Below are 27,214 nucleotides of genomic sequence, written 5' to 3'. Positions count from 1 at the left end.
CGTCAACAATAACAAGAAATCTTAAAAAAATATATATATAATAGATGTAATAACTCATGACCTGACACAACAATTAAATGAAAATTTTAGACAAATATTCTATTTGTTTTATATTTTAAAAGTGTTTTTAAAAAAAATTAAATTTTTTTATATTTTTTTTGTTTTAGATTAATATTTTTTTTGATGTTTTTTAATTATTTTAATGAGTTAATATCAAAAATAATTTTTAAAAAATAAAAAATATTATTTAATATATTTTTAAATAAAAAATATTCTAAAAAACAACTATAATTACATTCCTAATCAAGCTTAAAATGTATCAATGATGATGTTATAATGTTGTGACACCTGATATCATAATCAATGTAAAATTGATGATTAAAATCACAAACATTTTGCTTGCAACTAAGCCTTCATTTCTAAGAATAATTCATCATCGCTTAAAAATCTAATGCATTTATCATCCTTTAAAAATCTCATGCACAAAAACATTTTCAAATTGTACCAACAAGTTTTTCTACGTAGCAACGTTTAAATTCTCGTAATAAATTTGGTGTTTTTTGAGACGTCCCGCCTCATAAATACATTTAAAGGAATGGACTAGATTGGAGGAGAAGTACAAAAATGGAATTGGCGGTCATCTGCCATGGAAGCCCAGATGGTAAATAACTATCAAAACCGCTATCACTTGGCTCATTCAACAAAATCCAAATGAAGAGTTGCTATCATCACGATATGGCCATTGGCAGCAAGGCTCATGTCTGATCAAGTTTGATGGGCAGCCATGATGAATGTTCGGATGCCATGGATCCATGAAGTGTCTGAACCGATCAATGAAAGCTGCAACGGATCAACAATATTAGCATCACAGTAACAGTTATCCGAGCTATGAATCAATAACATGGACTGAAATGATGAAAGATCATGTCAGGAGGGGGAGAGCAAGATACATCGGTCAACATGCGTCGTCACCATCTAAGCTGAATTACAGTTTAGTCGTTTGTTCTCCAGTAACTGGCGTCTCCGGTGGCGAAAGTAGGCGAATTGAAGCAGTATCTAGTCAAGACATTAAGGTTCGACAGAAAATAGAAGACAATCGGACTCGTCTTCTCCAGGTTGACAGTCAAGAAGGGAAACAAAACAACTGAGTTAACAAGGATACGCAAGTGTCAAGCAGCACACAACCTCCTGCATCCACCAGCCATGGCAGGTTTGCTCTGATCTTTGACCATGCCACGCTATCGACTAGTATGCTATTGAAAAGGTGATAAATGCCAAACCCAAAAATGAAAAGGCAGAGATTTAGATAAATATTATAGAATTCACTGGTGAGACCATACATTGCCAGCATGAAAGTTCAGAGATGACTTGAATCAACAAGACTGAAATCAAAGATGGTAGCAGGATGGGAAATTATATGCACCTTGCTACATATGTGATATTCCCAACCAGAGCGAAGACGAACATTAATGGATTCAGCCCCTGAATAGCATGGAAATATAAGTTGACATTTTGGGCTGGAGAAACATGTTAGAGATATATAGACCGCATGATTATGCTGTCGAAAGTATATCAGTATTTATTGAAGAACACTGATGTTACAAAAGTCAATATGCTTTACCTCAACGTTGCCCCTCTTGATCTGCAAAATTGATAAACCACGAAATATGATTCAGTTGTAGACATTTAGAAGACAAGCATTATTACTCGTTAAAATTTGATCTAGAGAAAGCAAAAATACACCACAGAAAGTGCAAACATGCCAGGAAAATAAAAAGGTGGGGGAGCGATGTCATAGTTCAACCATTTCTAACATATTTTATCTACTATTTCCTGTTAAATGATAATGAGCTTCTGGCATTGGGTAGTAAAAAAAAAGAACACTGAATACTGATAATACTGGTATATTTTGTTGGGAAGATCATCTCACATTTAGGAAAATTTGAGGAAGCCGTCCACCCATGTAAATAGCTGCCATCGACCAACCAAGGAACGTTCCAATTCCACTTCCACTTCCACTTCCATCACTATAATTTTCATGTGACATTCTGCTACTTGCCTGAAGTCCGAAAAACAAGATAAGAAGATAAAAGAGACTATAAAGAACATTTCTTTTAGAAAAACAAGATAAGAAGATATCAAAAGAGACTATCCTCCATCTCTCAAGCCATCCTACATTTGGTGAATCATCTCTGATGCACTACAAGCATCTAGCTGAATGACTAGCTCAGCAAAAGAAAGAGCAGGAAAAGGGGGATATTACATTGGGGAGACCAGTAACAGAGAGACATGAAATCATCTTTTCTCCACAAAGATTGACAATTTAATCCACCAGTATTACTTAAATGAAGCTAAAATTTAATTTGGAATATACCTGCAAGATCTTCCGTCCTACTTGAATCACAAATCCTTGATGTTTATTTTCAAAGGCTCCGGCAAGCCTGTTGTTTGCTGATTGATGAAGATTAAGTGTTCCTAAGAGTGTGACTACAGACACCTGAAATAAAGAATAGTCCGTGATTATCATAGAAAGTAATTTTGTGTAGAGTTTTTCAGTAAACATTACTGCAAGATTGGTATATATACTAACCACACATAGCATGGTTTTGGTGTTCAAATCCGGTGCAGATTGTGTGGTTGCATCTCCACCAAGCAATGGCTCTTCAATTGAATTCCTCATCGAAAATGATGGAGAAGCCATTCTTTGTGCTAAAAAGGATCCTACTGCGGGAGTATGGCTGCTTGAAAGAGATCTTGCTGACCTGAAAGAAAATTACATTTGAGACAGAACCATATTGTATTGAGGTTCTGATTCATAAATCTAAGGCATAGCAACAGATTCAAGAATAGAAGTTTACATGTAGTATAGCTCTCTTCCAGGGGAACTTTTTTGAAAAAGTGTTGGAAAAGGAATCGGTGAACTCGAACCATTTGTGCCATCAGGAGAGGCAGTTTCATTTCTCTGTTTACCAGCATTGTTGACTTGTGCTCCAGCATCACTACTTCCTTGTCTAATTCTTCCATCCTCTTCAGTCTGACTAGAGACGGTGGCCTGGATCACAGTGAAAAGCATTAGCACTTAGCAGTGCATTACATCTGCAAATACTAAACAAGAACCTGAACAGCGTATTAGAAACACAAGTGCAAAGCTTTATAAGCTACTTGCAGAGTCAATAAACAGCGTGTCTGTCATCAAATCTATTTGACATGTATTTCCATTTATATTTAAGAAAACCAACTTAATGTACATCTGATTTATGAAGAACACATGGTTAAAGAAAACGTTCCAATAGGACAGCCAAATTTATGTTTCAAAGAATTTCTTTATTAAACTAGACCTGGCATTCGTAAATTATAGAATAAAATGCAGCACAAACTCAAAAAATCCAATCTTTCACTCGAGGCCAGTTTCTCACAATAGTTAACACAATTTTCTGCCTCCCAAACCCACCTTCATGACAGTTGGTTTCCTTTTGACTCTGTCCAAGAAATTTGATCTTACACTCAATAAAATACGTCCTTAATAGATGAAAATTGCTGTTTCATTTTAAGAAGAGAATACATGTAGATAGAGATTCTAACCTTGATGCATTGTCTGTTACGTTTCAGTCGATGATAGATGTGACCGTAGTAAATAGTTTGTGCTGTCAGAACTGAGGTAGTAATTGTATACAACTGCATAACAACAAAGCCATGTAAACGAATCCTTCAAGGACAAGAAACTAAATCAAAAGGCAAGTTGGCCATTTAAGAAAGCTTTGGTCTTTAGCAGATATCCTTACCACTGCCATGTAGTATTGGGTTGGAAGCTGCAAAATCAAGCACAAAACTTCAGTTAAACCATCAATGAATTCAAAGTGAACAGTTATGATATAACCATTGTAGCTTTGTGCAGACTTAAACCTCATGATTTCACAAACTAATAAATCCTAGAAATTCAAATAAGAACTGCATGTACAATCATTCAGAACATCATCTTTTCATGGGAGTAAATGACATAATAACAGGTTATTCGAAATTCCAGAAAGGAAAATGGATAATCAAGACTAGCAATTAGCAGTACTAGAGATTAAAAAAGAAGAAAAAAAGACCACTTACAGTAGCTGGTTCCAACATACAGCCAAAAACATTGAAAAGATCCCTAAAAATCAAAGCATTACAAATTAACATATCATCTAAAAGTAAAAAAAAAAAAACAAGAATCTAGCAAGAGAATAGATATATCTCACCCTATTATCCATGTCAACAAGAAAGCAAGGGAAAGTCCTTCAGTGGATTTCTTTTTATAGTTTGTGATGATTTGAGGTATCTCAGCAACTCCCCAACTCAAAACACTTATCACACCTAAAGTTAAAGAAATCCCATCTTTCATACTGCAGAGACAATACTTCAAGTAAATTCTAGCCCATTGTGAACAATACTGGGGGCACGTTGGCATGGTGCTTTTGAAAGGTTCCACTATTGGTCCCTCTCAAGCTACAAGAAACCAGAGAGAGAGAGAGAGAGCAATGAAGAGAAATATCAGAACCCAATTTATTGACAGATTTGAATGGTATATTTATAGAAAGAAGATCAAATTGTACTATTTTCTTAAGAATAATTTATATGAAAAAGAAAACAAAATCATATTCTAATCAAAATGCTTGTCTCGAATCAAGAACATAATGAGACAAATCAAAATAGAAACCTGAGCTCTATACCTACCGTCATAACTTAACCATTGTCGAATAATACCACTCCACATTGTTCTATAATTAACTAATTCTAATTTAATTAAACATTCTTTCTAAAAATCAATACTTTTCAAAACAAAACAGAAATCAATTCATTGAGAGAGAGAAAATCCCAGATGGTTGAAACATTTTACAGACTCTTCAGGGTTGTTAAAGAAAGGGAAGGTTCGGTTCCAATACCATGTCACAGCCATTAGGACTCAGAAACATGGAAAAAAAAAAAAAGGATGCATGAAAGAAAATGTCAAAGAGCCCATGTCATTCCAAAAACAAGCATCACGTGACACAAAGAGATAAAAACCGCAGCGGAAATCGTTTTTTAAAATATTTTTTATTTTATTATATTAAAATACTAAAAAATTATTAATTTGAAACTATCTATGAAACAGTGTTTAAGTGTTGTAGCTGTCCTGGGCTTGAAAAAGTAGGTTAACAGAAGCTTAAATTGAACTAATGTAAAACTGTGTAATATTTTTAATTTGATGATTATAAAAAAACATAATTTCAGCTACATCATAATACTTTTTTATTAACTAAATATTTTTCCAACACTATGATAAAAAAATATAATCTTGATAATAGTAAGGTGCATCCAAAGACAAGGAAAACTACACGCATTGTTCAGTCTTGAACAAAAAAACAAAAAAGCATTTAATTATATAAAATATCAAATAATTTCCATGATCTAAGAAAACAGAATCCTGGACTATCTTTTAGTATTTTTTAAAATATAAGATCTGAAAATATTATTTAATCATGAAATAAAAAATTAATAAACTTACCGTCACCTGTCACAGCTACAGATGCAACACCAGAAATAGGTTCAGGAATTGTTGATTGGGTGAGGCGTGGTGAATGAGGGGAGAGGGAGGGAGGAGGTTTCGAGAAAACCGAAAGGGAGCAGGAGGAGGAGGAGGAGCAGCAGCAGCAGCAGCAGAGGGTAGACGTGTAGTGTTATGCTTGCGTATGAGAAGAAAAAGAAGAGGTCTTTTAGGATTTCTATGGCCGATGTTGTTGGAGTGGCTGCTTAGTGCTTACCTGGCTACTACTTCTATTTTCCTTTGGGGTAATAATCTTTTTTTTCTTTTTTTTTGTATTTAAATTATTAATCCTTTGCTGACCCTGAATTTTATATAGAGTTTAGAGGATAATACTTAATTCCCTTCCCAATTTTTTTTCTTAATGGGAAATTGGATGTTCAGCCACTATTATCTAATGATTCATGTTTATTTTTGTATCTTTTTATTTTTAATAACATTACTTGATTTTAGAAAAATTTAAATGTAGAAAACTATTAGAACAATGCTACAAGTTTTCATAATTTATTATTAATGTTTTTTTAATGTAATAATTCTTTTTTAACCTAGCATGTGAAACCTTATCTCACCATGTAAACATAACAAATTTATAGCTAGGGTTGATACTTATATACGGTTTAAAGTTGAGTAGTAGATTGACGAGTCAATAAATCATTTTGTTTTTTTAATAAAATAAATTATTTAAATAAAAAAATTAATTATTAATTAGAATTGATCGATCGGATCTCAATTATATTATGGGAAAAAGAGCAAGTTGGTGGTGCCCCGGCCTCGCGCAGCTGCTCCCATGCATGCAAAGGCATTGGAGGAGCCTTCGACATGAGGGGGCCTGGAAGCGGTCAATAGGGGGCCATTTTCAGTCATGGTCAGTGACAGTAAAGGCTATGATCATCTAGCCACTTTATCAATTAAAAAAAAAACTATTCATACGCAACCATAGTTTCAAGAACCATAGTTTTAAGAACCAGCCCGGTTCAAGACCCGGATTCTAGATCTTGACCGGATTGATCGGGTTAATTTTTTTTAAAAAAATCAAAACGATGTTATTTTAATAAAAAAACAAAAAAATAAAAGTCAATAGATTTGCAGCCAGGTCTTGACCGGGTTAACCCGCCAGGTCACACCAAATTTTTTTTTTCTTTATTATTTTTTAACTTGTTCCAGTTTTAATCTTAAATTAACCGAATCCTATATCAATCCACTAAACCAGGTTAAATTTCAAAACTATGGTCACAGCTCTCTACACTTGCTGCCTTAAATGCAATGTTTTGCTTAACAAATCAGGAAACAAGAATTATGTCAGAATGCCTTCTTTTCGAAGAAAGGAAAGAGTAAGATAATTTCTTTGAAAAGCACTTTTACCTATAAGATTGTTTGGCGTGCTTTTATGGAAACTTGCGTCAGTGGATGCGGTTGATGATAATCTGACAAACAGATCGAGCACTGCCGCTGTCATGGCGCCGCGTGAGAAAGTAGAAAAGGCTGGATATGCTCCTCAATCATTGCTTCCTGTTCAAAAATCTCAACTCGAACTAGCCCCACGAAATGACTCATCGGGCGAATCAACTCGCCGGGTGAGTTGGGTTTATTAATTATCAAAAACACACGATCCTTTCAAAACAGTGATAATTAGCAAATTTCCTGTTCTTTTACCGTAACTCTTAAGTTCAACTGCCGAAAACAAGGAATGGTTGACAATGACCATGGAAGAAAACTCCATCAGTCTAGCGACACAATCTGAAGACAACATGCTTCTAAAAGCAACACAAGTTGACTTAAGCGGCATAATCTGGCGAACAAAATGCCAGATCTAGGGTGAAACAAGGTAGATGCATGGTGATCCTGGTAGGAATGTTGTAGCAGCAGCACTGCCGCAGCATTACTCTGTATTACCTGACTCCATTGTCTGGAGCAGTGGAGCTGTGACCACTGCCGGTGTAAGATCAGGGGGATTAATGATTATGATTCTCCAGACCTTTTACGAATCTCCCTGTACTCTTGGCAATTAGCACACAGATGGCAGAAAAGGCTGGTAACAAAGTCACAGCATTGCACTTCCTGCACATGTATAATTTAATGGCTTTACCCAAAGCTGTTTATTATCATTTGCAGCTCGCAAGAAAGCAGTTAAAACACCGAAATGGCTTGCTTGTCTTCTTCTCTTGAAGTATGTGGCTCAACTGAACCACTGGTAAGTCTCAGATCACTGAAGAGTTAGCAAACAAATTTTATTGTTTGATGATTTTTTTTTAAGCAAAAGGGTCATCTTTTTTTGCTACGTGATTTCTTCTCAGTGAACATTACCAAGTGTTTTTGATTTTATAGGTGGGAAAGAACTCAAACAAGGATCTAGACTTAGCTCAATTCGAGGACATAGAAATGGCATGCTTTGTTTTGTTAGTTCATTAAGTGTTTATTAGGTCAACTTTTCTGGGGTTTTGTTTGTTTTTGACAATTGCTTCGGGGATTTGCTATTCACTTGCCTTGTTAGTTGCTTTACTGTGTTTTGTTACTTTGAGAGTGGAGCTTGAACTGGAATGAAAATCTTGATTAGAAAATATTCATTTTTTGTTATATTTTGTTGGCTGTAAGTTAGTAGAAGTAATATAGCAAGAGAAAGAGAGATTATTGCCACCACTAGAAAATTGAAAAACCCCAACATAATATTTTATCGGCGAGAAAACACCTTTCCGTTGAAAACTTTAATCACCGATGGATCATCAACTGAAACATGTCGTCGGACAAAGTTCTGTCCAAAATTTGTATCCGTCAGCATTATCACTGCTAATTGCTAATACCAACAAAATATTAGTTCCAAAAAAATAAAATGCATTGATCAATATCTTTCGGTCATTTCATCGGTAAATAAATTAATAATGAAATATTCCTTCGTCTATTCCATAAAAAAAAAAAAAAAAAAAAAAAAAAAAACCTAAATATTATTAATGGGATCCTCAACGGAATATTGGCGACCGAATTTCCATCGGAGAGTAGCGGCAGAATATTATCCGTCAACGCTTCCATTACTATTGCCAGTTTTCTGGTACCATGCAGAGTTAATGGACAACATGGGAAAGGGTAAGCAAGGAGTTGTTTCTGTTTCAAATGAATCATTGAATGGGTGGACAGTACTGAATAAGTTAAGGTCTTGGTCGTCTAGTTCGATTATATACATCGCGATTATGACGTGAATTATCGAAAAGAACGAAGAAACCAGCTGTTTTGAAGCTTTTGGTTGCCTGGAGCAGGACATGGTGTGATGGTTAGAGGGGATAAAACATACAGTTTTATTACAAAAACAAGTTTACAAATTACAAAACTCACAATTTTAATACACACCCTCTCTTTTCTCTCTTGTATTTCTCTCTACTTTTTCCCACATTTAATAACATAAGCTCAACAACTTATTTATATATAAATTGAGAGGCAGCAGATAGTAGTGGTTAATAGTAGGGTGGTGGTGGTGGTAGTTGATATTAGATGGCTGCAGGTGATAGTAGATGCTTGATTGAGTTTACCACAACATGGTGAACAATGCCTTGCGTAAGTTTATGTGGAATTGCTCAAGCAACTTGGAAATTCTACTGTTGGGAAGTTGGATTCTTTGACGATGACCATGAAAATGTGGTGACTTCAGTCTGGCTTATAAGCTAACTCATATTCTAATAAGAGATGTTGCGAACAACGCAAAGAATGTGTTCGGATTCTGCTGCATGTGACAGCATTTTGTTGTAAACAGAAAATTGAAGCAGTTGCTGGAAGGTGTTCGATTGACAATGTCTATCAAAAAACCGGTGCCGCTCAGCTGGAGATACCAGTATCAGACAAGAGTGCTTGCGACAGTGATACTTTAACAGAAGACCAAGAATATATGAAGGAAATAAAGGAGCTGCATGCATATATACCTTGACATGGTAAACTTTTTGCCCTCTGGAAATTAAGAATTCTTATTGTGTTCAACAATTTGCTCTCTGCAACAATATATAACATGCACAAAAATAGAACAAACTGATTTTGTTTCATCGGGTCAGTTTTGTGATTTTGATCCAATTAGCAAGAATTTTGATAATCAGAGTGATTAATGTATTTTTAGTGTTGGTTTCGTTGTGCATAAGATATAATTAGGCTTGTTATATTCTAAGTTGTCAAGTACGATTCTACCATAATGATCTGCTCTAGATAGTTTATATGAAAGATTTAACAAATATATTTATAGACTAATAAAACAGGTCTAGATCCAAGAAAAAATATGTTCATGGCACACCAAAATAATAACTCAAACCAATGCATATAGAAGCTAAAGACACAACAAATACAGAACACAGATATTTATTAAGTGAAAAATACCGTAATTGTGAATCCTAAATTCATAAGTTTATTCTCTCTGAGAGAAATACTTATAAAATCTGCGTTCTTAAGGGGTTAAGAACCATGCACTTCAGAGGCTGTTTTAGCTTTTTAGGATAGGAAAGCAGATACTATTACGCTATCTTATTCTCAGTTCATTGCCAAAGGAAACTACACGATACAAAATAGATGACTTGGCGTTCCATTTCGGAGGACTAGAAGACCGCCTGGCATCCTTTATGGATACTATATATCACTTGAGGGAGTTTTCAATGTCAATCACAAATCGGTATTTCACATCATTCTTTATCAACCTCTCAAGTGCTTCATTCACAGACTGAATCGGTATGACTTCTACTTTGGGGTAGATTTTGTGAGTACCACAGAAGTCCAGCATTTCCTGCGTATGTTTTGTGCCTCCTGATGCGCTTCCAGAAATGGATATCATACCTGCCACAGCAAGGCAAAATGCAAATCCAGATTAATGAAATCAGGATTCTGACACTTAAACTGGCATTTCCATGCATTGTTTTCCTTGTATAAATCACTTAATTACCACGAAGCAGCTTCACAGGAGTGAGCTTCATTTCACTTGGAGCGCCCACCAGGACCAGGACTCCGGCGGTCTTCAGAGTTGTAATGTATGGATCAAATGGATGTTCACCTGATGCTGTGTCAATAATGAAGTCCAGGGATTTATCTAGAGCCTGCAAATAAGGATCATTAATAATTAGCAAATTTCCTGTTCTTTTACCTTAACTCTTAAGTTCAACTGCCGAAAAAAAGGAATGGTTGACAATGACCATGGAAGAAAACTCCATCAGTCTAGCGACACAATCTTAAGACAACATGCTTCTAGAAGCAACACAAGTTGACTTCAGCGGCATAATCTGGCGAACAAAATGCCAGATCTAGAGTGAAACAAGGTAGATGCATGGTGATCCTGCTAGGAATGTTGTAGCAGCAGCACTGCCGCAGCATTACTCTGTACTACCTGACTCCATTGTCTGGAGCAGTGGAGCTGTGACCACTGCCAGTGTAAGATCAGGGGGAATATGATTCACCAGACCTTTTACGAATCTCCCTGTACTCTTGGCAATTAGCACACAGATGGCAGAAAAGGCTGGTAACAAAGTCACAGCATTGCACCTCCTGCACATATATAAATTAATGGCTTTACCCAAAGCTGTTTGCTATCATGCGCAGCTCGCAAGAAAACAGTTAAAACACCGAAATATTGGCTTGCTTGTCTTCTTCTCTTGAAGTATGTGGCTCAAGTACTGAACCACTGGTAAGTCTCGATCACTGAAGAGTTAGCAAACAAATTTTATTGTGTGATGAGTTTTTTTTAAGCAAAAGGGTCATCTTTTTTTGTTACGTGATTTCTTCTCAGTGAACATTACCAAGTTTTTGATTTTATAGGTGGGAAACAACTCAAACAAGGATCTAGACTTAGCCCAACTCGAGGACATAGAAATGGTATGCTTTGTTTTGTTAGTTCATTAAGTGTTTTGGTCAACTTTTATAGGGTTTTGTTTGTTTTTGGCAATTGCTCAGGGATTTGCTATTTATTATAAAAAAATATTTCAACTTAATATTTTAAGGTTTCAAGATATGATTTATATTATTTTCTAACACATGTTTTTAAATTAAAATTTTTTAAATTTAAAACTTATACAGACCCATATTATTGTATGCTTGATTTTTTATTAAATAAATAAAAATGGTGAGATTCAAACTCATAACTGCTTGGTTATAAGGCTCTGATATCATGTCAAAAAACTATTTCAATTTTTGAATTTAAAATACCTTTTTGTTGAAAACTTTAATCACCAATGAATCATGAACTGAAATATGTTGTCGGATAAAGTTTTGTATCTGTCATTACTTTAACTGGTAATTGTTAATACCAACAAAATATTAGTTCCAAAAAAATAAAATGCATTGATCAATTTCTTTTGATTATTTCATCGGTAAATAAATTAATAATGAAATATTCCTTCATCTATTCCATTAAAAAAATATATATATTGCTGATGGGATCCTCAACGGAATATTGGCGACCGAATTTCCATCGGAGAGTAGCGGCTCCATTACTATTGCCAGTTTTCTAGTACCATGCAGAGTTAATGGACAACATGGGAAAGGGTAAGCAAGGAGTTGTTTCTGTTTCAAATGAATCATTGAATGGGTGGACAGTATTGAATAAGTTAAGGTCTTGGTCGTCTAGTTCGATTATATACATCGCGATTATGACGTGAATTATCGAAAAGAACGAAGAAACCAGCTGTTTTGAAGCTTTTGGTCGCCTGGAGCAGGACATGGTGAACAATGCCTTGCATAAGTTTATGTGGAATTATAAGCTAACTCATATTCTAATAAAAGATAGCCGCGGTTGTGAACAGCGCAAAGAATATTGTGTTCGGATTCTGCTGCTTGTGACAGCATTTTGTTGGAAACAGAAAATTGAAGCAGTTGCTGGAAGGTGTTCGATTGACAATGTCTATCAAAAAACCGGTGCCGGTCAGCTGGAGATACCAGTATCAGACAAGAGTGCTTGCGACAGTGATACTTTAACAGAAGACCAAGAATATATGAAGGAAATAAAGGAGCTGCATGCATATATACCTTGACATGGTAAACATTTTGCCCTCTGGAAATTAAGAATTCTTATTATGTTCAGCAATTTGCTCTCTGCAACAATATATAACATGCACAAAAATAGAACAAACTGATTTTTTCCATCGGATCAGTTTTGTGATTTTGATCCAATTAGCAAGAATTTTGATAATCAGAGTGATTAATGTATTTTTAGTGTTGGTTTCGTTGTGCATATGATATAATTAGGCTTGTTATATTCTAAGTTGTCAAGTACGATTCTACCATAATGATCTGCTCTAGATAGTTTATATGAAAGATTTAACAAATATATTTATAGACTAATAAAACAGGTCTAGATCCAAGAAAAAATATGTTCATGGCACACCAAAATAATAACTCAAACCAATGCATATAGAAGCTAAAGACACAACAAATACAGAGCACAGATATTTATTAAGTGAAAAATACCGTAATTGTGAATCCTAAATTCATAAGTTTATTCTCTCTGAGAGAAATACTTATAAAATCTGCGTTCTTAAGGGGTTAAGAACCATGCATTTCAGAGGCTGTTTTAGCTTTTTAGGATAGGAAAGCAGATACTATTACGCTATCTTATTCTCAGTTCATTGCCAAAGGAAACTACACGATACAAAATAGATGACTTGGCGTTCCATCTCGGAGGACTAGAAGACCGCCTGACATCCTTTATGGATACTATATATCACTCGAGGGAGTTTTCAATGTCAATCACAAATCGGTATTTCACATCATTCTTTATCAACCTCTCAAGTGCTTCATTCACAGACTGAATCGGTATGACTTCTACTTTGGGGTAGATTTTGTGAGTACCACAGAAGTCCAGCATTTCCTGCGTATGTTTTGTGCCTCCTGATGCGCTTCCAGAAATGGATATCATACCTGCCACAGCAAGGCAAAATGCAAATCCAGATTAATGAAATCAGGATTCTGACACTTAAACTGGCATTTCCATGCATTGTTTTCCTTGTATAAATCACTTAATTACCACGAAGCAGCTTCACAGGAGTGAGCTTCATTTCACTTGGAGCGCCCACCAGGACCAGGACTCCGGCGGTCTTCAGAGTTGTAATGTATGGATCAAATGGATGTTCACCTGATGGTGTGTCAATAATGAAGTCCAGGGATTTATCTAGAGCCTGCAAACAAGGATCATTAATCCACTAGCAAGTCCCAATCCCTGTAAGCTGCTAGAGAAAACTCATCGGACTGCGTACCTCCATTTGCTCCGTGTCCGACGAGACTACAAAGTTGTCCGCTCCAAGCAAATTCAAGGCTTCCTCCTTTTTCGATATGCTTGTGCTGAAAACTGTGACATTCATTCCAAAAGCCTTCCCAAACTTCACAGCCATGTGACCAAGGCCGCCAAGTCCAACCACCCCGAGGGATTTTCCAGGGTGGTTCATCTTGTGACGAATCATGGGGGTGTGGACTGTTATGCCAGCGCACAGCAATGGTGCTGCTAAAGCTAGCGGGTAACCGTCGGGTATTCTGTGGCAGTATCTGTTAAAGACAACAAGAAAGTTATTTTATGTATCATGTGCTTCACACATTACGAATTCTGAAGCAGTCCAGAGGCATGCACACCTTTCGTGAACAACAATAAAACTGGATTACCCTCCTTTTGTGATGGTGCCGTCGACATCAACACTGTTAATGGTGGTAATAATTCCATTTGCACAATGCACTTCAAGCCCATCATTACAGTACTCGCAATCCCTGCAGGAATTGATAAATGTTCCCACTCCAACATGGTCGCCGATCTTGTAGCGTTGAACATCAGATCCAACCTCTTGAACTGTTCCAACTATCTCATGACTGAACAAATTATAAAACATCATAAGCATCCATGTCAATTGAAGGAGAATGAAACACAAGAAATTCCCCGTGATATTCCCTTCTCTTCAGAACATGTCCATCACTATCTTGTTAAGACTATGATATCATATTAAAAAAATATCTCAATTTCTAAACTTAATTTAGTAAAGTACTAAGGTATAATTTATATTATTTCTTAACGATCACGCACCCTGGCACTAATGGGTATAATGACTTTCCGAATTTGTTCCTGGTAAGGAGAACATCAGCATAGCAAATTCCACAGTGTGTTATTTTTATGGAAATGTCATCTTTCCCAACATCCCTGCAGAAGTTTTCACAGTCAATTAGTAGTTGAATATATGTGAATAACATCGATGACTATGAGTTCTTTGATTGCCATTATCGTTATGATATCCATACCTTCTTTTAAATTTATACGGGGACAGAACTCCTGATTCATCTTTTGCAGCCCAGGCAGGGCAATTCTCACTCTTATCTGAAGCCATCCTCCAGTTCTCTCTAAGCAATGAAGCAGAACTTCAACAATGACCTGCATAGAATTTACTCACGTTGATTCAGATTCAGTGAAAGAAACAGCAATCGGAAAGTTCACCGAGAAATAAAAAGAGAAATCTAGGAGATTGGACCTGTAAAATGCTCTACAGCTAGGACAAATGCTCAGCGTAGAGCAGGAAGAGAAGGGAGAAGCAGCAGCTGTGGATAGGGCCTTGCATATAACAAAGTTTATATAAAGTGATTCCAGGAGGCTTCTATGGGGGATCAAGACTGGAAATAAAATAAATGTGGTCACAGTTTTGGATCATAAACGTCATGAAAGACTTCATATTAAGGCAAGAAAGTTTGTAGTGAAGTCGGAAAAAAAGCAGAGTAAATCGTGAGTGGCTACAGCATTCTTCACCCGGGACAGAACAACTGATGACATATGTGGTGCTGTATCAGCCATCATGTGACGCAGTATCTGATCTCATGTTGGTCCTAACTTCCACCAGTTGTTAATTAATTGGTGAGATTACTGTAGTAAACATGTTCAAAGATGTAAGTGAAAACGAATATAATTTTTTTATAAAAAAAAATTCCTAGTTTCCTTTCTCCTTTTTACCAGTTCTCTAGTTATTGCTTGCGTTGTGTGTCAAACAAATATTTTTAACTCAAAATCAGCGAGGTGATACCTCAATAATGGTTTTATATTAACCTCTAATAAATATCCTCAGACAACACTTTCTAGAAACGTATCTTCTGGTGAAAATCAAATTCGTACTTGTGTAATCTGGTTACTAAAATTCGATATGATTTTAAAAAATTATCTCAATTTAATTAAAAACTTAAATTGGTAGATTGAATTTTAAAAATAATTTTATATTACTCTTTAAAATTAAGCTATTGATGCGAACTTGAGACTGCTTAATGAATTTGAAACTAGCAGTCCTGCTCTTTCAATCTGTAGAATATATATTTCATCGTAGCATAAAAAGCAGAGGCTACAAATCCAAGTATTTTTTGCGATTGATGCTTCCTTCATAATTAAATTCCTTTTGTCCTGTTTCCGTCAACAAGCTCGTTTAGCTCGTCCGGACTTCTTTAAGGTTTAAGAATATAGTCTGAGTCTTCAAGTTGTCTTTGTTACCAGAATAGCTAAGAAACTGAATTATCCTTGTTTCTGTGATGGTGCCATCCACATCATTGCCATTGATGTGGTAACTAGTCCATTTGAGCTATGAACTCCAAGCCCTTCATTGCAGTTCTCATAATCTCTGCATGGCCTGACATATTTTCCTACTCAACTTCATGGTCACCAATTTCGAAGTGATGAATCTCTTATCGAACAATCCATGGCTGCACAACAAAACATAACCATGTCAAGTGAAAGAGAAGTGCAGGAAATTGATCATCACAGCTCTTTTGCAACTGTAAGAATCCAGTTCTGCCAAAAACACTAAAAATAAAAAACCTAAATTTCAGCAGCTATGACCTGCATTACGGTAGAGATAAAAAAAAAAAGGGCTCATCACATCCCAGGCACTAGGATACGTTAAGTTTTCAAGTTTACTCCAGGTGTAACGCACATCAGTGTAACAAATTCCACGTAGAGTTATTCTTACTGCATAAAGTCAAGTTTGGGGAAAATGGTATGAATTGAAAATGGTTACAGAATTCTTGACTAAACAGGAGAAGCAATGGAAATCGATATAGCACAGATGACACGAGTTGATCCATGATCCATCATGTGACACATTGTCTGATCTCAAACAATTCCTAACTTTCACCAATTGTTAATTAATGCTGGTGAAATCACAGTTGCAGAATGTTGAAGATGCAATGAAAGAGAGTTCCCTGTTATATGTTTCTGAAACTAAATCAGATGAGAAAATTTTATTCTTTTGTTGAAGATATTTCAATCTCTTCTTCAGATTCTTTTCAGTGCCATTTCCTCTGCAAAATACTATCGGATAGAATCATAAAAAATGGCTCATAATCAAAGTTTACTACATTAAGAGATTTCTTTCATAATTGTTTTCTTGAAACTCTCTATTGTCTGTCCCTCATGTGGAATTTGAAACTGATCTTGACACTGCTGAAGCCATTTGAAAATAACTTAGAGAAATCTTTTTATTTCCTTCATTGGACAACATAGCAGAGATAATAACATGCATGATTCTAATCAGAGGCTTCAAGATGAAGCTGCAGCTACCCACAGGAAAGTAACGATAGCAAGAATCACTAACAAAGGTGATTTGCTTCTATCTGAATTATTCAAATGTTCTAGTAACATTAAAGGTCTGCAAATTAAACTGCAGAAACCATTCATTTAGGTGTTTCTTTTCCAAGTTTGGCCTCACGCATGGCAACAAACTTGTTAACCAGCTTGTCTCTATCCGGCCAGTTCTCATGGATGATTGGAGCATTTGCAAATTCCTGCTTCCATGCCGCTAAGGATGGAAACTTTTCCTGGTCTATCAGTTTTAAACCTAGTATCTCCTCAAAGATATCAAGGTAATAAGCAAGCCATCCTAATGCAATATCTGCTAGCCCAATAGTCTCCCCACCAAAGAATTTCTTTCCTCTTATCTCTTCTTCTAAATATTTCAAGCTCTCCAAGGTTGCAAGGACCCCTTCTTCTAGCTCTTTTCCCTCCATTGGAACCACACCCCACGCAATTGATTGCAAAACCTGCAACGACGCGTAAAGCGATGTTGCTTCAAATCAATTCATGTTTGATCATGTTCAGGCAATTCAATCACATAAAAATCACTGATTATTCTGAAAGAGACAGAGGACCTAAACAATTACCTTATCATCGCCAAACTTGGCCCAGAAACGAGCGTTGGCTTGCTGGTGAGGATCTTCAGGCAACAGAGGATTTTGCTTCCATGTCTCGTCGATGTATTCTAGAATGACAAGTGATTCACAGATGACTTTACCATTGTGGACAAGCACGGGAACCTTCTTGTGGATAGGATTGTATTGCAAGAGTAAAGGGCTCTTGTTGGAGAGATCTTCATATATGGTATCAAACTCAACACCCTTCAATTTCAGTGCCCAGATGACTCTCAGAGCAAATGGACTTGACCATGTCCTAAACACCTTTACTTCTTCTGCCATGTTGTGTTTTCTTTATCCCATCGATCATAGCTCGATGCCTTTATAGATAACACTTTGACTCTTGCTTTTGCTATGTGGCCACTACACTTCAGCAAAATCTCACTTTCTCCCTGCTTTTCTTGCCAGTTCCTAGGCTCTACCAATTATTTTCGGACAACCTTTTGTTTTACTTGCTTTTCCTACTAGTTTTGGGAGGGTTGGAATACAAATTGGAAGGCAACATTTTGGGGCAGACACAGAAAAACTTAAAGCTCAAGGACTGCTTTGACAAAATCTCTCTCTGTCTGCATTTATTTATATGGATCACACGTAAGCGATGACCTATGGCTGCGTGGCCACTCCAAGCTGGTCTACGTCTTTATTAATTTAACTATATAAAAGTTAAAAACAAAATCATAGACGAAACCATAAAAATCACTTTGAAAATTAAACACTTAACAAAAAAAAATATTATTTAAAAAAGGCTCTCTAAATAAAATAAAAGAAAAAAGGTGTTGTCTTTTTTTTTTTTTAACTGATCACATTACTTTATTTATTTTTAATTGTATTCTTTAAAGTTATATTTTCATGACAACCATAATTATCAAACATAGCCCGAGGGTTGACCCAATCAAGAAGTCAAGTCTCGGGTTACACAAGTTAACCCCAACCAACCCGAAAAATGAACAAAAAATATTTTAGGTTTTGATATTTCATATGAAAAAAAATTAAGAAACAGTCTAGATGAATATGGGCTATACAAGTTGTAAATAATTAAGTTTAAAATATTATTTCAAAATGTTTTTTTATCCTACATTGAAAAAATATTTTATTTTTTAAGTTAAAATATTTAAATCAAAAAGGTTTTTTAATCTTATAATTAAAAAAAAAAAAAACACAACTCTTTTTATTGTGAACATAATATACACACACTAAAAGGTTTCAAATCCTACATTTAAAAAATAAAATATTTTTCTAGTATTTATATATTGAACTTTGAAATGAGTTAATAACCAACTGAAAAATATATAAAAAAAAAGGTTTCTCGCTATGAGAAAAAACACATTTGAAAAAAAAAAAAAGGGTCACTACCTAGTTTTGAAGTGTCACTCGAGTTCCTGGTTAACCCGACGGGTCGACCTGTTTTCTCTGGATCAATTGCAAGTCCAAATTATGAATGAAACAGACCAACCTAAAGCCTTGGGTTACTCCAGTCCTGGGTTGACCTACCAGGCTGGGCCGAATCTGATAGCTCTGATGGCAATCATGTCAAAATCAGGGATTGTGTTTAGTTTTGGGTTTGGTGGCTATACCAAATCCAATAATCTTAAATCTGATGGTCATGTGAGACCCAAGATAATTAGGTGTGGTGGGCAAGCAGACCAAGAACACTTGGATCGGGTGATAATGTTTGGATCTAGTATAATTACCAAACCCAAGGCAATTATACTTGACTATTAAAACTAAACTAAAAATATAAATAAAATTTTACACAATAATAAATGCAGTTAAAATCATACGTGTTTTAGTATATGAATAAAAAAATAAAAAATTCTTCTAACATTGTTCAAGTCTCTATGACATGGGGTCCTCATAGTTATTAAACCTGTTCAGTCCAACAAATTAATCTATAAATAAAATTTGTGACTCAAAGTTCGTCCAGTTTGGGTTTTAAATTGCTTTAGAAAAAAAAAGATTTGGTAGTGAAACTTGATTGATTTAACTAGACTTTTAGTGATATATTTAATCACTATTTGTTTTTGCGTTTCAAAAGTGTTTTTTTTTTAAAAAAAAATTCTTTATCTCAAATTAATATGTTTTTAGATTATTTTGATATGCTGATATTAAAAATATTTTTTCAAAAATAAAAAAATATATATTTTGATACATTTCTAAGTAAAAAGAACTTTGAAAAACAACCACAATTACACTCACAAGCAGACTTTACTCTATTAGATTAACTTCGAGAATATGTTAAGGAAAAACACAAAACAACACTATTTTAACTAAAATAATTAACTTGGATGATATTTTAGAATTTTATTCAAATCAATCATCGAGTCAAGCTTAATAATTATATTATCTTTTAAATTCAAGATTTTATAAAACAAATCTTTTTTTTTAAAAAAAAAAGCCTCGAAACAATACTTATATATTAAAAACATTATTTGTGAAATCTTATTTTATCCGATTTAAAATTTGACTTAAAAAATAAGTTGGGATGCGAGGTAATTAGTTTAATTCTCAATTTATTATATTAATTTTTTTAATCTGTTTTTTTTTATTTTAATCCGATCAAGTTTGAATTGAGATTTAGTAATCATATCATTACTAAAATATAACCAAATTGAAATAAGCTCAGGTGAGATTAATATTTTATTTAATTCAACTATCAACATCTTAATCTTAAGAGTCAATCCATTGGATTAGGTTTAGCAGCTAAACCTCTCAGAAATTCAAGTGAGACAAAATGGAGGGTTGAGACTTGAGCATTCCTTTTTCCTTTTCATTTTTGGTATAGGGCCTCTCTTTTATTCATATAAGCTATATTTGAGGCTCAACAATATCGAAACTGGTCATTGTCTAATTTAAATTTTTAGAGTAGAGTTGGTATTAAAATGTGAATTTTTGTGTAGAAGTGATTTTTATTTAAAAATATTTATTTATTTTAAATATTAATATATCAAAATTATTAGAAAACACTAAAAAATCATCAATTTGATATTTTTTTCAAGCCAAACACATCAAAATACAGTTTTAAACACAAAAAATAAACAATTTCTTACACCCTGAAAGGGCTGCCCTAACATGTACATTACATCCATAACTTTTTTGGTGGTCAAATACACCCTCCCCGGTACTAATAAAGTTGAGAGTTTTAAATCATATATTAAAAAAATATTAATATTATTGAAGAATTTGACTATGATATCAATATCAACCCATTCAATCTCAAAAGCTATTTATTCTAGTGTATGTACGTGTGCGCACGCGCTATTTATATTATTTTGTGAACATGCCAAAATTTTGAATATTTAATTATTAATTGATTATAAGTAATACTTGTAAGGTTATAAAATCTTCAACAATATTAGTAGATTGATTTTCAAAAAAAAAAAAAAAATTCAACTCATCACCAATCAATCTGTAAAAAATCTATAAATAAAATTTGTGGTATTGATTATTGAATATTTGCTTTAGGTTTTGAAACATGTATGTAACTAGTCTATCAAATAGAAAAATATAAAATAACAATTTTCATAAAAATATTTGAACAAAATAATCCTTAACTTCACCCTTTTTCCCTTTATTTGCAACATTTTTAATCTCTACCCATCCATTTATTGATTGGGAATTCTTGTAAAAAAAAAAAAACCTTGCACAAAATAATCCTAAAATTCATCCCTTTTTACCTTTTATAAATCATGTTTGTTTTAGTATTTCAAAAATATTTTTTAAAAAAATTGAATTTTTTTTATTTTTTTCTTCAAATTAATATATTTTTTAATATTTTTAAATTAATATATTTTTTAATAATTTTAAATTATTTTAATATACTAATATTAAAAATAAATTTTAAAAATATTATTTTAATACATTTAACCAACCACTCCCCCTCCCTTAATTCATTCTTTTTGAAGGCAATTAAAATCGCCCCCACTAGAACTTTTTCCACGTGTACAAAACCCAAATGATATTGCACCACTTCTTAAACCCTCTGAATACCACATGATCAACCATCATAAATATCTTCCCTATCGCCTCACTCCCTCGTAAAACCTTGGCAAACCCCTCTCTCCAGTCTCCGCCACTCTTCGTTCCTCTTAAACCCTAAGAAATCCCCGAATCAGATTTAGGGTTTTTCACTCAAATTTCCAAAACCCTAAAAATGTTGTCAACAGTTCTAAGAAGAACATCTTCTTCTTCTGTACTAGCCCCAAATCGGGCTTTAGCCCCCGTAACCCTTCTACATCACCAATTAACGACCACAGCGTCACCAATTCCTCTCAGAAACGGGTCTCTCTCCGGTGAGATTAGACCCTTTTCTTCTTATCTTGCTTCTCTAATCAAAGCTAGAGACTTTCATGTCAAATCTGGGCCGTTGGATTTTAAGGCGAGTTCGGTGACTGAAACTTTTAACGCCGTACCTGATTATGGCTATGATGAAGGGAAGGGGAATGAAGAGGGGCTTGAAATTTCAAGATTAGGGATTTCTCAAGAGATTGTCGGCGCTTTAGCTAAAAAAGGGATCACGAAATTGTTTCCCATTCAGGTAATTTTATCATTTCCGTTTTAAGAAAATGAAAGTTTTGGGTTTTTGCTGTGATTAAATGAAAATTTTATTAACTTGGCGATTTTTATATTTACTGGGAAATTTATTTCTTATAATTTTTTTTGTGAACAATTACATTAAAGTTTTTTTTTATTTTAATTAAATTTTGATACTTTGTTGGTAATTATATTATTTCAATGAATTTTTTTAGCTAATAATTGAATGAAAGAAGTTTGATTTTTTTTTTTTTTTTTTTTTAATGTAGAGAGCTGTGCTTGAACCGGCTATGCAAGGGAAGGACATGTTTGGTCGAGCCCGAACTGGAACAGGAAAAACACTTGCTTTTGGAATTCCTATACTTGATAAAATTTTACAATTCAATGCGCAACACGGGTTTGTTCATTTATTGTGTTAATTTACTGCCACAGGTGGATTTTATTTTGATTGAATTTGATTTCCTTGTTTTTTTGTGTTTTTTGCTTGGTTGGTTTGCGTTGGGTTTGTGTAGGAGAGGGAGGTACCCATTGGGAATAGTTATGGCTCCAACAAGAGAACTTGCAAGACAAGTAGAGAAGGAGTTTCGTGAGGCTGCACCTAGTTTGGATATCACTTGTTTATATGGGGGTACTCCTATTTCAAAACAAATGAGGGATCTTGAATATGGTGTTGATGTTGTTGTTGGCACACCTGGTCGTATTATTGATCTGATGAAGAGGGGCTCACTGGTTTTGTCAGAAGTTCAGCATGTTGTTCTTGATGAAGCTGATCAGATGCTTGGTGTGGGATTTGTTGATGATATTGAGACAATCTTGTCGAGTGTGCCTCGGAAACGGCATAGTATGTGCTTCTCTGCTACAATGCCAAGTTGGATCAGAGAACTTGTTAGGAAGTATCTAAAAGATCCTCTGACTATTGATCTTGTAAGTATGGGGATTTGCATGGAGAGTTGAATAGATGTATGTGGGCACCATAATTTCTTATGTGATATTAGTGTTGCCCGGGTTTCTGCAAAGCCTGGACCTTTATTTTTATCTGCATGGTTGAGTAGTTTCTGTTGTTGATGTGTTTGTGTGACTTTGTTTCATTACTGCTTGCAGTTTCTAACAAATAAAATGTATTTTAGGTCGGAGATTCTGATAAAAAGCTGGCCGAAGGAATTACCCTCTATTCAATTGCCTCAGACTTGTATGCAAAAGCATCGATTCTTGGTCCTCTGATTACAGTATGTCTCATGAGCTCCCATTGGCTGTTGGTTTTTTATTTCCTTAACCTCTTAATGAGCTTCTATCATGCCAACTGCACATGATGGAGAAACTTAATAATGATTGTTCCTTTCTCGTTCACCCTATCAACAATTTTGCTCTCTCAACTTCGGACATATATTTTCTTAGGAACATGCTAAAGGAGGAAAGTGCATTGTTTTCACTGAAACAAAGCGTGATGCTGATCGATTAGCATATGCCATGGCAAAAACCTATAAATGTGAGGCTTTGCATGGTGATATTTCACAGAGTGTGAGAGAAAGGACACTTTCAGGCTTCCGAGAGGGGCATTTCAATATTTTAGTTGCCACTGATGTTGCGGCACGTGGTCTTGATGTCCCTAATGTTGATCTGGTGAGCTATATTATTTCACATCCTACTGTTGTAGTTCTGGTGCAAATAATTAGTTGATTGTAGAGGAGAGCTTTAGCTTTAATTTTATGCAACATGTAGCCTCCAAATTCTGTCCTTTTGTTGCTATAACTCAATCCGTCATTGCAATAGTACAGGCTAGTACTTCTGTCTTAAGTGGCTTCCTATAGCATCTGCAATTAGATCTCACAATTCCATGTATTGAAAGCTATTTTTTCTGATCTTCTAACTTAATTTGGTTCAAGTTCTTTCAAAACTACAAGACCCAAAGGCTTCATATCTTAAATTCTTGCCCCCAAATCCCCAAATTTCTCAAACCATCATCCATCACAAACACAGAAGATCATATTCTTCGAAATCTTCCATGTTTCAACTATATTTTGAAACCAATTGTAAGCAACTCAAATAGGTATTTAGTAAGTTGTCATTCCTTGGCCTGCCATTCCATTCTTATGTTCTCATTTGCATTCCCATCCACTGCTTGCTTAGATAATACATTATGCACTTCCGAGATGTTCAGAGACTTTTGTTCATCGATCTGGCCGTACTGGTCGTGCTGGGAAGAAAGGAACTGCAATTCTTATTTATACTCGAGATGAGAGCAGGCAAGTCCGGATAATTGAACGCGACACAGGGTGCAAATTTTTAGAGGTAACCATCAATCTCCTTTAACCCATCTTTATGTTTCAACTGTTTTGGATGTGTAAAATGCCAGGTCACCAAGTTTCAATTGTGAATTTTCAGAAAATGACATGCATATAGTTTACACCAGCATTTTTAGAATCAGACTCATGCAATGTACAGATCATGACAGGCTTTTTTATGTGATTCATGCCCAGTTCTATCTAATTGAGTAAATATACATAACCTGGAAGTAAGTATATGCTGATTGCCACATTAGTAGTGTACTGACCTCCATTCCACAAGGATCCATGCCATATTACTTGAGAGATTATAACTCTTTTGAGAACATCCTTTTTATTCTTTCTATTTTTGTTCAATACGAGTCGATGCACAACTTTGATGTAGCTGATTCCATGTATGTGGTGTGGGAGTCCTTTGCAATGTGCATGCTCTGGTTTTTACGAGGCTCCACGTGTGTTCAGTATGTGTTCTATTTTTGATTGACCTCAATCAAAAATGGTGTCCTGATTGTGGTGTTTTTCAGCTCCCTAATATCGCTGTTGATGGTGAAAGCATAGACATGTACAATGACATGGGTCGTGGACGGTTTAACTCATTTGGAAGTCCAAGAGGATTTGGTGATGGTGGTCGATATGGTGGTCAGGGGAATTATGGATATGGGCAAGGTTTTAGGAATTCTAGTTCAGGCCGCTCTGATGGTCAGTTTTCAGGATCAAGTCGCAATGGCTATAACAGAAACCAATCAGGGAATTTTGGTCGCTCTAGTAACTTCGGCGAGTCAAGAACAGACCGCTCCAGTAATTTTGGGAATTTTGGGGACTTCGGTTCAGGCCGTTCTAGCAGTTTTGGGGACTCTGGTTCAGGCCGTTCTAGCAGTTTTGGGGACTCTGGTTCAGGCCGTTCTAATGGATTTGGTAACAATTCAGGCCTAACCAATAGATCACAGAATGATTATCATTTTAGACAATCTGCGGGCTTTGGAGACTCCAGGAAGTGATGGCATGGACAGCAAGAGAATACAATTCTGACTTCATGAAATGGTATAACACTTGCTCCTACCGAACTCTTCTCACTGCTCCCTTGGTAACATAATATTTTAACTTGAGTAGTTCCATGTGTGAATTTTCTAATAGATGCAATCCCAAGGAGTCCAGAAGATGTGCCATTTATCTATTAGTTGAACACCTGCTGATAACGTGTCTTTCTTCAATCGACCACTAAAGTACTCCGTAGGACAATCTTGTACTGAGCTCTTAATACCTAAAGTAGAACTATCAAATTAATGGCTTTACACATCTGTAGCGCATAAAACATTTGAGGTAAGAGGGCTTGGAGCATTTCCCTTCAACTAGTAACCCTTAGTTGGGAATCCCATACACCTATTTGCACTGTGGTGGTGATCTCTGCCTCTCCATTTGATCATTTGAATTTTTATGGGGATGATCATTTGCAGCCCGTCTCCATTTGTCCTAATTACTTGAGGTTACGTGATAGAAATGTGTTTGATTAAAGGGACCAAAATAAACCGTGTACAAAATAGTTTTGAAGTGAATTACCGTCTTTTAAAAACAAGTCATAGGAAGACATGTTCCTGTCTCTAATCAAACACTACCCAACAGATCACCTTGTCAATTGCTTGCACTCGAAAGATTTGTATTCTATAACATCTAATGGCTTGCATCACAGATGAAGAGGCAAGAATTGCATACGAAAGAAAGTGGAGATCAGGATACAGTTGTGTGCAGAGGAAGGGCTGCGTGTTTTCTCTCTGGGCTTCCGTTGGTGAGAGGAATTGTTACTAATAGGTTTAGCTATTTTTAATTTTAAAAAGCAAATGGTTTGCTGTTTATATTATGAAGTGAAAAACAAGGTGACTGTCATTCAGATAATTAGAGAAGAGCTTTTATATGTAATCTAGCTTTCTAGTTTAGGAAATTTTCCCAGCTGTTTCTCTGCATCTCCATTTTTTTTTCCTGAGAACCACTTGAACTAATAGTAACAGTTGCTGATAATCCTACTGTCAACTTTATTAATCTGTTTTCCAGGAATTTATTTCCATTCAAAAAATGTTATTTGTACAATATTTTATGATATTTTGAAAAAATGCACAATCGTTGTTCGTTTTGTTGATCTCCTTATATCTATTATATATATCACGTTTGGTTTGGTAACTGTTTTGAGTCAGGCAAGGCTAAATTATCGTTAATTTATTTAAAAATTATCCTTGCATTTTCTTAAATATATATTTTTTACACGTCCAATTATAATCATAAAATTCGGTCTATTTTCAGGCTGCTTTTGGCGGGTCTTGAATCCGGTAAAATAGTAGTGTTTACCAAATTTTGGATCTTAAGACCCAGTGCATTCTGGGTCCAATTGATAAGTATTTGATTAAATTATTTTATTCATCTCTCTTATTTAAATAAGAGAAAAACAACGTTTCGGATCTCGTTAAATCAAGAACCCTCACGGACCTAAAAGTCAATCTAATACTATGACGAACACCGCTAGTTTCAAGCTATGGAAGGACCACCGGTGGTGGTTCCGGCTGATCCCTGCTTGTCACCATAAAAAATAAACAGAGATGTAATAAATGGTCGATACCTAGACAGGCAGCTTGCGTGGTTTGCCTCCAGAGAGATTACAAAATAATTAGGAGATGAGTAACGGGTCATTTGAAACCAGTTCAAATTCCTTATTATAATT

General features: G+C 35.1%; 3 protein-coding genes and 1 pseudogene across 5 annotated transcripts; 1 reads left to right on the top strand and 3 right to left on the bottom strand.

Annotated features, from left to right (window-relative positions):
• Positions 1-438: 438 nt before the first annotated feature.
• On the bottom strand, positions 439-5,786 carry LOC118033144 (vacuolar histidine transporter YPQ3). Its single transcript, XM_035038011.2, has 14 exons — positions 5,516-5,786; positions 4,230-4,476; positions 4,099-4,141; positions 3,783-3,809; positions 3,583-3,675; positions 2,859-3,052; positions 2,591-2,762; positions 2,375-2,497; positions 1,931-2,059; positions 1,622-1,642; positions 1,424-1,482; positions 1,163-1,253; positions 951-1,056; positions 439-840 (listed from the first exon to the last, which is right to left on the bottom strand). Exons 2-13 carry the CDS (start codon positions 4,436-4,438, stop codon positions 976-978), a joined length of 1,242 nt encoding a protein of 413 aa, XP_034893902.1. The 5' UTR covers positions 4,439-4,476; positions 5,516-5,786; the 3' UTR covers positions 439-840; positions 951-975.
• Positions 5,787-9,990: 4,204 nt separating this feature from the next.
• On the bottom strand, positions 9,991-14,894 carry LOC118033143 (probable cinnamyl alcohol dehydrogenase 1; annotated as a pseudogene).
• Positions 14,895-16,958: 2,064 nt separating this feature from the next.
• On the bottom strand, positions 16,959-18,007 carry LOC118033142 (probable glutathione S-transferase). Its single transcript, XM_035038009.2, has 2 exons — positions 17,666-18,007; positions 16,959-17,545 (listed from the first exon to the last, which is right to left on the bottom strand). The coding sequence occupies exons 1-2, from the start codon at positions 17,975-17,977 to the stop codon at positions 17,180-17,182; spliced, it is 678 nt and encodes a 225-aa protein (XP_034893900.1). The 5' UTR covers positions 17,978-18,007; the 3' UTR covers positions 16,959-17,179.
• A 3,674-nt stretch (positions 18,008-21,681) lies between these two features.
• LOC118033140 (DEAD-box ATP-dependent RNA helicase 53, mitochondrial) lies at positions 21,682-26,541 on the top strand. 3 transcript variants are annotated; one of them, XM_073405429.1, is made up of 9 exons: positions 21,682-22,229; positions 22,495-22,622; positions 22,738-23,149; positions 23,353-23,451; positions 23,621-23,845; positions 24,353-24,514; positions 25,032-25,371; positions 25,405-25,548; positions 26,195-26,541. In XM_073405429.1, the coding sequence occupies exons 1-8, from the start codon at positions 21,846-21,848 to the stop codon at positions 25,503-25,505; spliced, it is 1,851 nt and encodes a 616-aa protein (XP_073261530.1). In that variant the 5' UTR covers positions 21,682-21,845; the 3' UTR covers positions 25,506-25,548; positions 26,195-26,541. The 3 variants fall into 3 exon arrangements, with proteins under 3 accessions (XP_073261530.1, XP_034893897.1, XP_034893898.1); XM_035038006.2 differs by having other exon boundaries at positions 25,032-25,548; XM_035038007.2 differs by lacking the exon at positions 26,195-26,541 and adding an exon at positions 25,642-25,963 and having other exon boundaries at positions 25,032-25,548.
• The last annotated feature ends 673 nt before the right edge of the window (positions 26,542-27,214 follow it).

The sequence above is a fragment of the Populus alba genome, chromosome 16 (assembly GCF_005239225.2).
Source record: "Populus alba chromosome 16, ASM523922v2, whole genome shotgun sequence".
Classification (NCBI taxonomy): Eukaryota; Viridiplantae; Streptophyta; class Magnoliopsida; order Malpighiales; family Salicaceae; genus Populus; species Populus alba.
Note: the sequence above shows the minus strand (reverse complement) of the source record. Positions and strands in the feature narration are given on the sequence as shown.